General features: G+C 42.9%; 2 protein-coding genes across 2 annotated transcripts in view; one reads left to right on the forward strand and one right to left on the reverse strand.

Annotated features, from left to right (window-relative positions):
- Positions 1–5,967: 5,967 nt before the first annotated feature.
- Positions 5,968–7,072, reverse strand: LOC132393420 (histone H4). The gene has a single exon (XM_059968634.1). It carries the CDS (start codon positions 6,965–6,967, stop codon positions 6,656–6,658), a length of 312 nt encoding a protein of 103 aa, XP_059824617.1. The 5' UTR covers positions 6,968–7,072; the 3' UTR covers positions 5,968–6,655.
- Positions 7,073–14,414: 7,342 nt separating this feature from the next.
- nit2 (nitrilase family, member 2) overlaps positions 14,415–14,752 on the forward strand; it is a 36,461-nt gene continuing 36,123 nt past the window's right edge. Inside the window, exon 1 of the mRNA XM_059968635.1 lies at positions 14,415–14,573. Within this exon, the coding sequence (XP_059824618.1) occupies positions 14,543–14,573 (31 nt within the window). The 5' untranslated portion in view covers positions 14,415–14,542. The remainder of the gene's footprint in view (positions 14,574–14,752) is intronic.

Here is a 14,752-nt window from a genome sequence, read left to right on the forward strand (position 1 = left end):
TGCTGAGGACCCGCCCATAGATTCTAGGATTTATCCCGCATGCGCGATCACTCGCAGCATGTCTAGGAAGGCGGCTGAGAAAGGAGACAGTGTAAATGAGTCCAGTGTTGATTTGGCTGAGACATATTTACCGACCCTGTACCAAGAGGGGCTAGGGGATGGTAAAGTGGAGAATAGGGAGGTGAAAGAGGGTAAAGGAGAGGAGGTAGACCTACCCTTAGCCAAGAGGGAATGTATAGAGGCACGGAGTAAAGATGAGAAACAGATGAGGCAATTAGAAGGTCCAGGGTTGGACACGGATGATCTGTCTGGCTTGACAGAACTGCTTGAAGAAGTTGAAGAATTTAAATGTGTTCCCGATAATGATATAAGGGCAGTCCTAGATGAAAAGGATGCCATTACCTTGAAGGAGTCTGCTGGGTTAGCAGATGAAGTTGTTTTAACCTGCAGGGTTGAGTTTACTCCGGATGGGAGTTCCCAGAGAGTAACTGGGAGGATGAGGGGAACTTAGAATTTGAAAAGGGGACTGGTATGGAAAGCCTGGAAGAGGTAGATGTCCCTTTTGAGTGTGTTCAAGATGTGGATGCACATGGTACTGAACCTAGTATTGAAACTCAGGAAAAGTCTGAGGTATCTGATTTAGTTGAAAAGGAATGTAGTCCTTTTGGGTCAGATGAACTTGGTTCAGTGAAGAAAGGGTTAACCTTGGTACCAGTGGAAAGTGAGAATTCTCAGGTGTTTGTGTTAGAAGGTGTGTTAAAAGTTAGTGAGGAGATGAAAGCTGGTGATGTGAATATTATTGAAGGAGCAGGGAAAGGTGTTGTTCCTAAATTGAATAAAGAAAATTTAAAGTCTGAATTGGTTTTAGAAGCAGTAACCAGGTTGAAGGTGCCTGTGAATCAATTACAGTTTGTTCTGGAATGTAAAGGTAAACAACTCGCTGATGTTATTCAAGGATGTGATTTGGAGGGACAGAATCAAAAGTGTTGTTTTGGCAAAGAGGGATCACTTGCAGATGTTAAACTGAAAACTAATAGAATGAAGGGTCCTGAAGATAAAATTAATGACTTGCTCAAAAATAAAGAATTGTGTGGAAGTTCAGAGAATGGGCTAAGTTTGGAAAACATTGGTGATAAGATAACTCCTGTGAAAGGAGTATGCAAAGGCCTATTCCACACTGGTGAGCAAGCTAACCACGTGAGAGTTAAATTGAAAAGGGGCAAAGGTTGACAAATGCCACAGGATCTGGTTTGGAGGGATTTGACAAAGTATGTAAATAATAAAGAAAACACCATGGAAGATTGAATGTTAAGTTTAAAAGTAAAATAGAGATTAGTATTTGCACAAACTTTTGTAATGTGCTATAGTATAATCACACATGTATTAGTTCACATTTTTAATATACACTTAAGCTAAGTGTATATTAAACCCTTTAGTTTTTTTTGCTGACGAAAAGGAATAAAAACAGGAGGTTGTTAAGTTGGAGTCTGAAGCTGCAAGAATTTGATATTAAGATACAACATATTAAAGGAAGTGACAATGTAATCACTGACTGCTTATCTAGATGCTAAGTTGAATGTATATCTGTATTGCTCTGTAGTTAAAAACCCTTCTGTATTTTGTTAGATTCTGTAATTCTGTAAGACTATATTAGTTAATTTTCCCCTTTGGTGAATATTCCTAGGATGGGGGTGTTATGAAGGATGAACAAGGGTGCAGAGTTGCCCATGTCCCCCTCCCCGGGAGAATCACAAACTGTTACTGTTGCCAGGCTGTTAATGAGAGAGAAAGAGATGGAACAAAAACATATTGGGACTGGAACATTTGCTTCAGATGAGGGCGAGATAACAGCCTGGGAGAGAGTTATGTTTTTCCACCATGTTATGACTCCCAAAAGACTTATGGCTGCAGAGAGGGCTGTTTACGTGGTACCATCCTGCTCATTAAAATTCCTCAGGGGACAGCCAGAGTGGGCTGGTTTGATGGGTTAAGTCATTCAAACCTGATTGACACCTGAGACCCCGTGAGTGGGGATAAGAGTGAGGTCTGGAGTGACACCCCTCAGACACACCAGGAGACACACTAGTGAGCATCAGAAACCCACGAGAAAGTGTGGGGCATCGGAGACCGAACGAAGGATCGGTCAATTTCACTCACAGAGGTTATAGCAAGGCCGGTAACCGGGGGTTTTGTGTGTGTGTCCACCCTTGCCTGGTTGACGAGTCCACCATAGAAGAACGGTCTAGCTCAAGGACAAAGGGGTCATACTCGAATGGCCACAACACATCGACAGATCAAGATCGTAAAGGAAGGTTTGCAAGACAATAGCTGTCACTGTTTGATCACCCTCTCTCTCTCCAACAGTTACAACACATCGACCAACAACTACCTCATCCTGTATGAACTGAACTGAACTTTATATTCCCATAATAATTCATTATCCCCTAGACAACGATAGAGCTTGTTTATTATTATACCCACACTTTTAGGCTTAGTATTGCTAACGTGTATTATCTGTATATTTGCATTGATATTGATTTGTATATTTTTACTAATAAACACTGTTGAAAATAGTACCACCAGACTCCAACAGGCACTTCTATCTTTGCTGGTAAGACACCCAGGTACAGGGTACATAACAGAGGAAACTCATGTGATCACAGGATGAATGTGCAAATTCCATACAGAGAGCACCTGTGATCAGGGTTGAATTAGAGATTCTGGTGCTGTTCAGACTATTCAGACTGGGGAATAGAAGAGAAGAGGGGAGGGAAAATGGAAGGAGAAATTGATATTCATACCACAAAGTGAAGGCTACCTTGACAGAATCCAGTGTTGCTCCTCCACCAAGAGCAGCCTCAACACGGCAAAACAGGCAGTACAAGATGTGTCTGATATTGTGGTGCATTGTAATTGATAACTAACTGTAATCACTTTCTCCTGTTGATTGATGAGGTGAACATTTAAGGTGAACATTTAAGCTACAATACTAATCAACTAAGTTTTACCATAAAGAGTGTGGCATTTCTACTTGATCAGAAATTGTCTCTGTTGCATAAATAGTAATTAATGCCTATTAGCTCAAGCCTAAACATAATCCACTCTGGGAGTTCACCATTGATAAGAAACCCCACCAAATGAGTCACAAATACCATCGCTATGGGAAAAGATAAAGGACGCCAGTATTATTTGGTGAACTTGCAACCCAAGGCCTTTCTCTCAAGACAAACGAGAAGTGTAATAAATTACTCTTTGTGCTTGCATTACTTCACCAGCAGAACACTGCTCCGGAAGCTTCAGGGAATCCAGGAAAGAACTGGCTGAATAGATCCACAATTGGCTTGATGGTGGCCTGTGATCAGTGTTGTTTATCTTCAATATCAACAATTTGGACAAGATTTTACAAGGCATTGTTAGCAAATTTGCAGATATTTAGTAGACAATGAAGGTTATCAAAAGATTTTAGGAGGATTTGATCAGCTGAGTAAGTGGGCTGAAGAATGGCACAGATTTTTGCATGTACAAGTGCATGTTGAAAGTCAAATTTAAGTAGGGCTTTCATAGTGAACAAAGGGCCCTGGGCAACATTGTAGAACAGAGGAGATACGAGTGCATGGTTCACTAAAAACAATGAAGTCTAGGTAGTCATGTTGGGGAAAATGGCTTTTGGCACTGGCTGCTAATGAGGCCACATTTGGAGTAATGTGTTCAATGACGGTCACTCTAATAAAAGCAAGATTTTATTAAATTGGGAAGAGTGCAAAGATTTGCAAGGATGTTGCCAGGGCTGGAAGGGTTAAGTTATAGGGAGAGGTTGGTCAAGCTAGTGCTTTATTCCATTGAACCAAGATTGAGAGGTGATCTTATAGAGGTGTATAAAAAAACATGTGACATCGATAATACACAATCGATTTTACACATAGGTTTGAGGTAAGAAAGGACCCTTAAAAAGGACCTTGAGGGACAACTTTACACAGGTGATATCCATGTAGGATCAGCAGCCACAGGAAGTGGTTAAGGCAGGTTCAATAACAACTTATTGTTTTCCTTTATTCTAGCTCAATGCACTGTGTAATGATTTTACCTGCATGAACAGGATGCAAGATATACTCCACTGTAAATGTGACAAACCATGTACCAATAAAATACCACGGACTTTTAAAAGCCAGTTGGACAGGTTTAGAAGGTTGTGGTCCAAATGCTGGCAACTAGGACCAGTTGGGCTGAGGAGCTGGTTTCTGTCCTGCATTTCTGAACAGCTCATTGGACACCAGGAGCAAAGTTAAAGTACATTATCGAAGTACTACACCATATACAACCATGAGATTCATCTTGCAGGCAGCCACAAAAAATAGAATGCATGAACAAACCCACATCACAATGATACATCTAGTGTGCAAGAAAATACAAATAAAAAATGGTAGACATAATGCACAGAAAATGAACTGTATAGTCCCCAAAAGTCAGAGCTAGTTCATGACTCAGCCTATCATTAATTTCTACCAGTACCTACTGGCTGCAGTGTATATCCCATCTGAAAATTGCTCTGGTTACTTACCCACACACAAACCCTCACTTCCACTGGAATACAACATACAGGTTCTCCAAGTTGCATACCATTGCAACCAGGAATAGATTGGTAATCTTTCACTGTTGGGGCCAAATCCAGGAATTCCCCACCCAACAGCACTATGCAAGTGTGCCCTCAGCAAAGTGCAAAGGTTCAAATCACAAGAGAAAATCTGTAGATACTGGAAATCAGGGCAAAATGTCAACTGTCCTCCCATAGAAGCTGCCTGCCCCAAGTTCCTCCAGCATTTTGTGTTTCAAAGGTTCAAGGTAATGGCTCAACTTTTTCCAGGTGATTTTTGTTCCCTCATCTCTCCTACCATTACTTTAATCTATACTCCCTGATTTTTGACCCCATTACAAACACAACAAACCCTTGCCACAATGAGATGGACACTTAAGCAGCTGAGCAGAGCAAGATTAAAGAACACCCAAGCCAAGTGAGAATGTCGCATGTCAACATTTGGGCTTCTCTAGGAGTGCCCTTGAGAAGGCGGTGGCCAGCTGTTTTCACAGGGAGGAGTAGGATTTCATCCCCGTAATGATGCAAGAATGAGTAATACATTTTGCAGATAGTGCACGACTAGAATTTATAATACACCAGCACTTTGCATGAGTAGGTTCATGAGTTTATGGAACACTGCCAGTGTATCTGAAGTGAGTAACTGTGGTGCATTTTGTAGATGGTAAACACTAGTGGAGGTGAAAAGGAAGTTTGGATAGCTGTTGGTGTGACTGGGATTGAGAATTGTTGGAACTGCACTCATCCAAGTGCAGAATATTCCATAACACTCTTGACAGTGGGAGGGACAGTTAGGCACAGGGAAAACTGAAAACTATGTGGGGGGAAGAACAAGGGTTAAATTGATCTTAAGTAGATTAAAGGTCAGCACACCGTTGGACTGTACTGCACCAAACTGTTTCATTAATTGTACATCAAGTGCCTCAGCCCATAACTGACAGGAGAAAGTAGGTATCACTAAAACCATTCTTAATATCCCTGCACTAATCCTTCGAATTAACTTTAAGCATGGATTTCCACAAACAAAAGATTCCTTAACACCATTGATAATACCTTCAGAGGTTGAGATATTAACCCTGGAAACTTCAGTAGGCAAGTGTCACTGAGGTTTTAGTGAAAACCCATCACCCATTAGAAAAGCGTTTATGAGCCAATCTCAATCATCACCTTCCCCTCAATAATTAGCAAATTTGGAAAAACTCAACTGATCCACCTGTAGAAATCCTCAGATAGTCAGTTGAGTGCTTTCAACATTGATAAAATTAAAGACATTTAGTTTCGGTTTCAATTACATTCCATCAATGGCGGTCTCCCCGAAGAAATTATGTGATATAGCCTGGTAATAACTATGAAAGCAACACACTTCAAGACCAAGAAACACGAAAACACAAGCTTTAATGCAACAATAAAAAAATAAAGCCCCCAAAACCCAGACAAGATAAATGATCGTTAAAAGCTAGCCCTAGTTTACTTTCATAAGCTACATATCAGAAAATACCCGCGACCATCACACAAACAAAAATGCTTTCCCTCTCTCAGGAAACGAAGCAGCATGAATTCAACATAAATGATAGCGAAGGCAGTCACTTCAGACCAGTCTGCGGTGGGTGATGCAGGAACCCAGACCGAGCCAGGAAAGGTCCTGCCGCCTCTCCGGAAACATGTTTCGATGAAAGCAAGATAACCACGCTCCATGATGGAAAGTCCAAACCGCGGCGAGATCTCAGCCAGTCAAGTCCCGAAACTGTGTGTGAAGCGATGCCTGGCCCGCCGAGCTCACCCAGCAGTGCCAGGAGGCGGCGGATAGCTTCGGCCCCTTGCGGGGTGTTTCCGGCGGCACGGCGGCTCCGCCGAGCGCAGACACAAAGAGGCGACCGCGACGCAGGAGGTTTTATGGAAGCCGGTATGCAAATGAGGGGTGGCTGAGCGACTGAATCCTATTGGCCCGCTGCACCAGACAAAGACAGGAACACTCGAAGACGGACTCGCAGCGCAAAGGAAGCCGAACTCTACTTGGATAAATGAAAATAAAATAGCAAAGTCCGCCTCGATTGGGAGTGCCCTCTAACCGCCGAAGCCGTAGAGAGTACGGCCCTGCCTCTTCAGCGCGTACACCACATCCATGGCAGTGACTGTTTTCCGCTTGGCATGCTCGGTGTAGGTGACGGCGTCGCGGATCACGTTCTCCAGGAACACTTTGAGGACGCCTCGGGTCTCCTCGTAGATCAGACCGGAGATTCTCTTTACTCCTCCACGGCGAGCCAGTCGGCGAATAGCTGGCTTGGTAATTCCCTGGATATTATCCCGCAAGACTTTACGGTGGCGCTTTGCTCCTCCTTTTCCTAGGCCTTTGCCTCCTTTTCCACGTCCAGACATCTCGTCAGAATTGCTTTTTGCGGTGCACAACGAGCTGAGAACAACCTCCCACTCTCTCGCCAACACCGACTGTGTGAACTGAACCTTTTGTGCGCTGCAGGTCGCAAATTTAAGCGGACCTGAGTGTAACCACCCATTACGTCAGCTTCCTTTCTGGTGACGTGCTCCGGTGGAGGGTGGGGTTTCAACTGATTGACGTGTGATTTGATTCTCATTGCATTCCTTGCCGCTGATTAAAGGACCAGAGCCCTTAATCATAAATAAGGTCAGACTAGGAGTGAGATGACAGACTGATTACAAAAAGATTATTGGCGGAATAGCCTGTGACGCATCTTTTTTAATTTACGAGGGAAAGATTTCTGGATGAAAATGTGCTGGTCCGAGATAGAGCTGCAAGTAACTGTAACTTTAAAAAGAATTTGCTAAAAATCTGACAGGGAGAAAATGCTACGCAAGAGGCTGCAGATACCGGAATCTCGAAAAACAACAATCTGCCGGAGGAATTCAGCAGGACCTAGAGTCATGGAGCACAGAAACAGGCCCTTCAGCCCATCTAATCAATGATGCCTAGTCAATCCGCACCTGATCTATAGCCCTCCATGCCTCTCCCATCTATATACCAATTGAAACCTCTCTTAAATATTGCAATTGAACTTCTGCTGCTTTTCTAATTTCCTCTAAAATCCCTCTATCCAACTTCTTGTGAGCAGCACCTTATAACCAACTATACCTACACATTTTACATATCAAGGCGATTCAGAGTACTGGTCTGCAGTCCCATCACAGCTTTTAAATTCCATTGACCTGGAAGTGAAATCTCCTACTTCATTTTCTATTTTTCTGAACATTGAAATCAATTGTAAACACAACAATGGTTGTCTATTTCTGAGAAATGTATTCTCTTGGTTTTATAGTATCACTTTCTCTGCAACTTTTCCACTGCATCTATAAACTTCTATAGGTGGAAACTCACTCATAGGCAAAACTCAACACTTCTTTGGATATTGCTGGGGGAGGGGATGGCAGCAGTAGTCAGGCCTCTGGCACTGTGACTGACCCTGGGGCTCAGAGCGAAAGACAGGGTGACAGTGATAGGAGACTGGACAGTGAGGGGGACAGACAGAAGATTCTGTGTCCACAGACGACATGACAAGACGGCATTTTGCCTCTTGGTGCTTGGATCAAGGATGTCCCTGAGCAACTGCAGAAAATTCTAGAAGGAGAGTGTGGACAGCTAGAGGTCATCGTTGGTACAAACAAGAGAAGCAGAACAAAGGATAAATTCCTGCAGAATTAGGTAAGAAATTAAAATGCAGGAGCTCCAGGGTAGTGATCTTCTGATTACTCCCAATGCCAGGTGCTACTAAGCCCAGGGGCAGAAAGGTAGGCCAGATGAATGTGTAGTTGAAGAGCTGGTGCAGGGGGCATGGATTCAAGTTCTTGAATTATTGGGCTCTCTTCTGAGGTAGTGAAAACCTGTAAAAGAGGGGCGGGTTGAACTTGAACCAGAGAAGGTCCAATATACTCATGGGGAGATTTTGGTTTGCCACCAAGGAGAGCTTAACTTGGAATGGCAGGGGCTGGGACTCAAGAGAGTGAAGACAGTGAGAAAACAGGAGTATGTGCAGCAGCCAAAGAGTGGAAGCCATGTAAACAGGACAGTCATGTTTAAAGAAAAGGGCAGATAGAGCCATTGCTTTAATTCATCTATTTCAATATACGTTGCCGAACAGATAAATCAGATGCTTTAAAACAGTATGCTGTTCTTCACCAGTCAGAAGCTCTGTTACAGGTCCTAGAGGAAGTAGCAAATAGGATGGACAAGGGAGAGGCAGTGGCTGTCAGTTACTTGGATTTCCAGAGGCATTTGATAAGGTGCCTCACATGAGGCTGCTTAACAAGATAAAATCCTGTGGCATTACAGGAAAGATCCTGGCATGGTTAGAGGAATAGCTGATAGGCAGGAGGCAGCGAGTGGGAATAAAAGGGGCTTTTTCTGGTTGACTGCCAGTGACCAGTGGTGTTCCTTGGGGGTCAGCATTGGGACCACTACTCCACATTGTTTGTCAGTGATTTGGATAATGGAATTGATGGCTTTGTGGCAAAGTTTATGGATGATACAAAGAAGGGTGGAGGGGTAGGTAGTGCTGAGGAAGCAATGCAATTACAGCAGACAGAGACAAGTTGGAAGAATGGGCAAAAAAGTGGCAGATGGAATACAGTGTTGGGAAATGTATGATAATGCATTTTGGTAAAAGGAACAATAGTGTGGTCTGTTATCTAAATGTGGAGAAGGTTCAAATATCAGAGTTGCACAGGGACTTAGGAGTCGTCGTGGAAGACTCCCAGAAGGTTAATTTATAGGTTGAGTATGAGTGGTGATTGTTAAGCTCGTGGCCTTAAGGTAGAAGGAGTCAATTTTAGAAAATCTAACACATTTATTTTTCCTACATGTACACACTTAGTCCAGCGGTCGTGGAGCATACGGATCCCTTCTTTGTAGAAGTCGGCACCTGGGACCTTCAGAAGTGGTCCACAGCTTGGGGTGATTGATATGTTCGTGGCCTAAGGTAGAAGGAGATGAGTTATTAACTTCAAACTTTCTGCATTTTCACTCAAAGAGTTGAACTGCATGTGCATGTAACGAGAGCTGTGTAACTAATCTCCTTCGACCTTAGACCACAAACTTATCAATCACCCCTCGTATGAGGTAAAGAAGGCAAATGCAATGTTGGCACTTATTTCAAGGGGAATAGAATATAAAAACAAGGATATAAAGCTGAGGCCACAGTTGGTGTATTGTCAACAGTATTGGACACCATATCTCAGAGAAGATGTGCTGTCATTGGTGAGAGTCCAAAGGAGGTTCATGAGGATGATTCTGGGGCTGAAGGGGTTAACATGTGAGAAGTGTTTGGCAGCTTTGGGCCTGTACTTACTGGAATTTAGAAGAATGTAGGGAGATCTGATTGAAACCTACCGAATGTTGAAAAGACCAGATAGGGTGGATGTGGAGAGGATGTTTCCTCTGGTGGAGGTATCCAGAACTAGAGGGCACAGCCTCAAAACAGGGATGACCTTTTAGAAAAAGGCAGAAGGAATGTTTTTAGTCAGAGAGCAGTGAATCTGTGGAATGCTCTGCCACAGACTGCAGAAGTTGATAGTTTCCTAATCAGTCAGGGCATCAAAGGATGTGGTAAGAAGGCAGGTTTATGGGATTGAGTGGGAGCTGGGGTCAGCCATAACAATGGCAGAGCAGACTTGATGGGCTGAATGGCCTAATTTGCTCCTATGTCTTAGGGTCTTTTTTGGCAAAATAATGAATAAAAAATTGTTAGAGCATTTTCATTTCTATTTTTCTAATCCCCACTAATCCTGCATTTTTTGAAGATGTGCCTCAGGCAATCCTTTGATTTTCTTTCTGTGATGGAAAATTAGATTGAATTGTTTAAAAACTATCACATAATAGCAAGCTCATGCATCAAATGTAGATTTCTTTACGGTGCAGTCATCAGCCCTTATACTTCGGAGATTTTGCTTAAAGTATTTTATGCTGAGTCATTTAAAACCAAACCTTAATCAACAATTAGATACTTTGGTGTATTCCTGTTCAACGAACCACAAAGATTTGTACTTCCCTAAATTCTGCTTTTATTTCTTCTTTCACAAAGCAACCCAACCCACTGCCCACATTAGCACTCCACCAATTCTCTCCATCGCTGGGATTGGGCAATCCTTCAGTTCAGAGATCATCTGTTTTCATTCCCACATCCTGAGCTCATATGTCCATTCCTATTTCTTCTCACCATGTTTACTTCTTCTGTCCTCTTCCTTCTTCATAGGAGTTCTGATTGTGCATGGTTTTCACCTTCCAGTCAATTTGCATTTTCATGTGAGTCCGCCAAGGAACCACACCCACACACTGAGAAGAGTTCACAGGGACCCTCACACCGTCCGAAGGTCCAAATATTTCACAAGCCCTCTCCCACACTCATACTACAGAAGATTTACTAGGTCCTTCACATCGTCCAGAAGATCCACAAGGACCTCTTATATAGGGTTCACAGGGATTTCCAGACCTTCCAAACAGTTCACCGGACTCTTTCTTCTGCTTCTGCTTGGTACAGCACAAGCACTGCCGGACCGCTGGTATAACGCACAGTCGGTGTGAATGGCATGAGAGTTAGATTGTAAAGTGAGCTTTTTTGACTAGATCCCCTAAATTGATTTGATTGAGTCTATCTTTAAAAATATTAATGTCAGAAACACTGCCCAGGTCTGGCGGAAGAAGATTCCACTCTCTTGTTGATCTTGGGTAGAGGGAGTACTGGTAGCAAATCTTGTTGAATGAAGGGGTTTCCAGTATGTGAGGTCCAGTTTGCTGTTGAGTTGAACTGATCCTGTGATGAATTTGGATGTTTGATGGAGTGATATTGTGAACTTCTTTGAAAATGGAGATTAACCGTAGTTTAGTACGTCGGTTTTCAGGTGGTTCCCATTGAAGGTTAGAGAGCACGTTGGTGACACTGGATTTCCTGCTGTAATCATTTAACACAAAGCCAGCAGCATGGCGTTGGATTTTTTGATGAACTTCTTATTGTTAGCTTGATGGGGATCCAATTTGACCGCGCAATACTCAAGCTTTGGATGGACGAGTGTATTGTATGCCGTGACCTTGACAGATTTACTACATGAATGAAGGTTTCTTCGCAGGGGGTATACCCAGCATTTTGTTTGCTTTGGCTGTAAGCTGATTGATGTGGCATGCCCAATTAAGATCCTTGCTAATTTCAACACCAAGATATGGGTGGTGGGTGACTGGTTCAAGAATCTTTCCTTTCATGTTATACGTCGTGTTGATTGGTTTAACTTTGTGACTGTCGTGCATAGCATAACATTTAGATGAGTTGAAGGACATTTGCCATTGAGACTCCCATTGACATAATGGATCAACATCGTTTTGCAGCAGCTGAGTATCTTGGTCATTTTTTATCTCACGGTAGAATATAAAGTCATCTGCAAAGAGTCTGACCTTGGATTTGACTATATTTGGCAAGTCATTGATGTATATGAGAAAAAGTAAGGGTCCCAACACGGTCCCCTGGGGCACTCTGGATGTTGCTGGAGATTCAGGGGATTCTGCCCCCTTGAGAAGCACACGTTGCTGCCTTTTGGTAAGGAACATGTTTAACCACATTCCCCCACATTGTGTCTCATAGTGTCTATCTGGATGGTCCATAATGTGATGGTGAATAATATGCTCAAGAATTTTACAATGGACTTCAGTAAGGCTTTTGACAAGGTTCCACATGGAAAGTTAGTTAGGAAGGTTCAATCGTTAGGTATTAATATCGAAATAGTAAAATGGATTCAACAGTGGCTAGATGGGAGATGCTAGAGAGTAGTGGTGGATAACTGTTTGTCAGGTTGGAGGCCGGTGACTAGCGGTGTGCCTCAGGGATCTGTACTGGGTCCAATGTTGTTTGTCATATACATTAATGATCTGGATGATGGGGTGGTAAATTGGATTAGTAAGTATGCAAATGATACTAAGGTAGGTGGTGTTGTGGATAATGAAGTAGGTTTTCAAAGCTTGCAGAGAGATTTAGGCCGGTTAGAAGAGTGGGATGAACGATGGCAGATGGAGTTTAATGTTGATAAGTGTGAGGTGCTACATTTTGGTAGGACTAATCAAAATAGGACATACATACATGGTAAATGGTAGGGCATTGAAGAATGCGGTAGAACAGAGTGATCTTGGAATAATGGTGCATAGTTCCCTGAAGGTGGAATCTCATGTGGATAGGGTGGTGAAGAAAGCTTTTGGTATCCTGAACTTTATAAATCAGAGCATTGAGTATAGTTGGGATGTAATGTTAAAATTGTATAAGGCATTGGTAAGGCCGAATTTGGAGTATTGTGTACAGTTCTGGTCACCGAATTATAGGAAAGATGTCAACAAAATAGAGAGAGTACAGAGAAGATTTACTAGAATGTTACCTGGGTTTCAGCACCTAAGTTACAGGGAAAGGTTGAACAAGTTAGTTCTTTATTCTTTGGAGCATAGAAGGTTGAGGGGGGACTTGATAGAGGTATTTAAGATTATGAGGGGGATAGATCGAGTTGACATGGATAGGCTTTTTCCATTGAGAGAAGAGGAGATTCAAACAAGAGGACATGAGTTGAGAGTTAGGGGGCAAAAGTTTAAGGGTAACACGAGGGGGAATTTCTTTACTCAGAGAGTGGTAGCTGTGTGGAATGAGCTTCCAACAGAAGTGGTAGAGGCAGGTTCGGTATTGTCATTTAAAGTAAAATTGGATAGGTATATGGACGGGAAAGGAATGGAGGGATATGGGCTGAGTGCGGGTCAGTGAGACTAGGTGAGAGTAAGCGTTCGGCATGGACTAGAAGGGCCAAGATGGCCTGTTTCCATGCTGTAATTGTTATATGGATGGAAGTGAGTGAAACTGGTCTGTAATTTCCCGGATATTGTGCGTTCACCCTTCTTATAAATTTGAACAACATTCACTTTCAACCAATCGTCTGGTAATGTCCCAGTATCAACAGACTTCTGGAATATCTTTTGCAAAATGGGAGCTAGACTAGAAGCACAATTCTTCAGAATCATGGCTGGTGTTTGATCAGGTCCTGGTGTGTACTTAGTCTGTATTTCCTCAAGAAGCTTCTTAACCCCTGTTACAGTTATAATGAGATCTGGCAAGTCTGGGATATTGCTTTGGTCTAAAGTGGGGACTTCATTCAAGTTTTCCCTTGTAAACATCTAGTAGGATGTCTAACAATCTGTGTCAAATTAAAATCAGCTACAATATCAAGCATTAGTTTACTGACTGCTACATGACTGCTCCCTTGGCGGACAATACTGCTGTTCCAATCCACATTAGGCAGATTAAAATCTCCAAAAAGCCAAATAGATGCTGATTGAGGGATTTTTGAAAGAGACAAATCCAGTTCCTTTAAATAATCAACATTAGATGATGGAGGGCGATAGAATGCTCTGACATACACCGGTTTTAGGCCTTTAACGTGAATACTAATCCACTTTATTTCACAATTTGAATCTAGAGTATTTCCTTCAGTAACCATGTTCACGCTCGCCAGCGGGTTCACACCGGAACCCCTACACATCCAGATAGTTCACAGGGACACAACGAACTACAATAAGTTCAGTGGGACCCCCACACCCTCCAAAGGGTTTACAGGGGTATCCTCCCTCCCCGCATCCCCAAAGGTTTCACTGAGAAACCACCTACAGGGTCCTTCGGCTCATTCTACCATAGTTACTAAGAGTAAGTTGTTAGTGTTGCTGGAAGTAAGCTCTGTTCTAAACGGCAACGAATCACATCTATTGGATTTTAAATACATAGCGGTTCACGTGGTCCAATTAGCTGCAGATCTACTCGCAGTGGCTGGCGGTACTTGTAGTCCTTCTGGCGGAGCGACTACAAATCCCGAGCGGCCGCAGCGCGTCGCCCTCTTCCGGGGCGTGACAGACGCTGGGGGCAGAAGGAGGGAAGATAGGGGTTCTCTCTTTTGTGCATTTACAGAACTTACTTCATGTCTGACAACATGCCAGGAGCGATGACAAGTAAGTTATTCGGAAACTTTAACTCTTGACGCTGACCATTGCTTTTATTTTGTTCTGCCCATAAATTGGAAGTTATTCTGCACAGAATGGCGTTTTTAGGCGCTGCGCACTTTCACGTCAATCAGATTCGTTAATTTTTAAATAAGGGTAACCTTGCAATCATTTGGGTTAAACTATGC

Source organism: Hypanus sabinus, chromosome 4 (assembly GCF_030144855.1).
Source record: "Hypanus sabinus isolate sHypSab1 chromosome 4, sHypSab1.hap1, whole genome shotgun sequence".
NCBI classification, from domain to species: domain Eukaryota; kingdom Metazoa; phylum Chordata; class Chondrichthyes; order Myliobatiformes; family Dasyatidae; genus Hypanus; species Hypanus sabinus.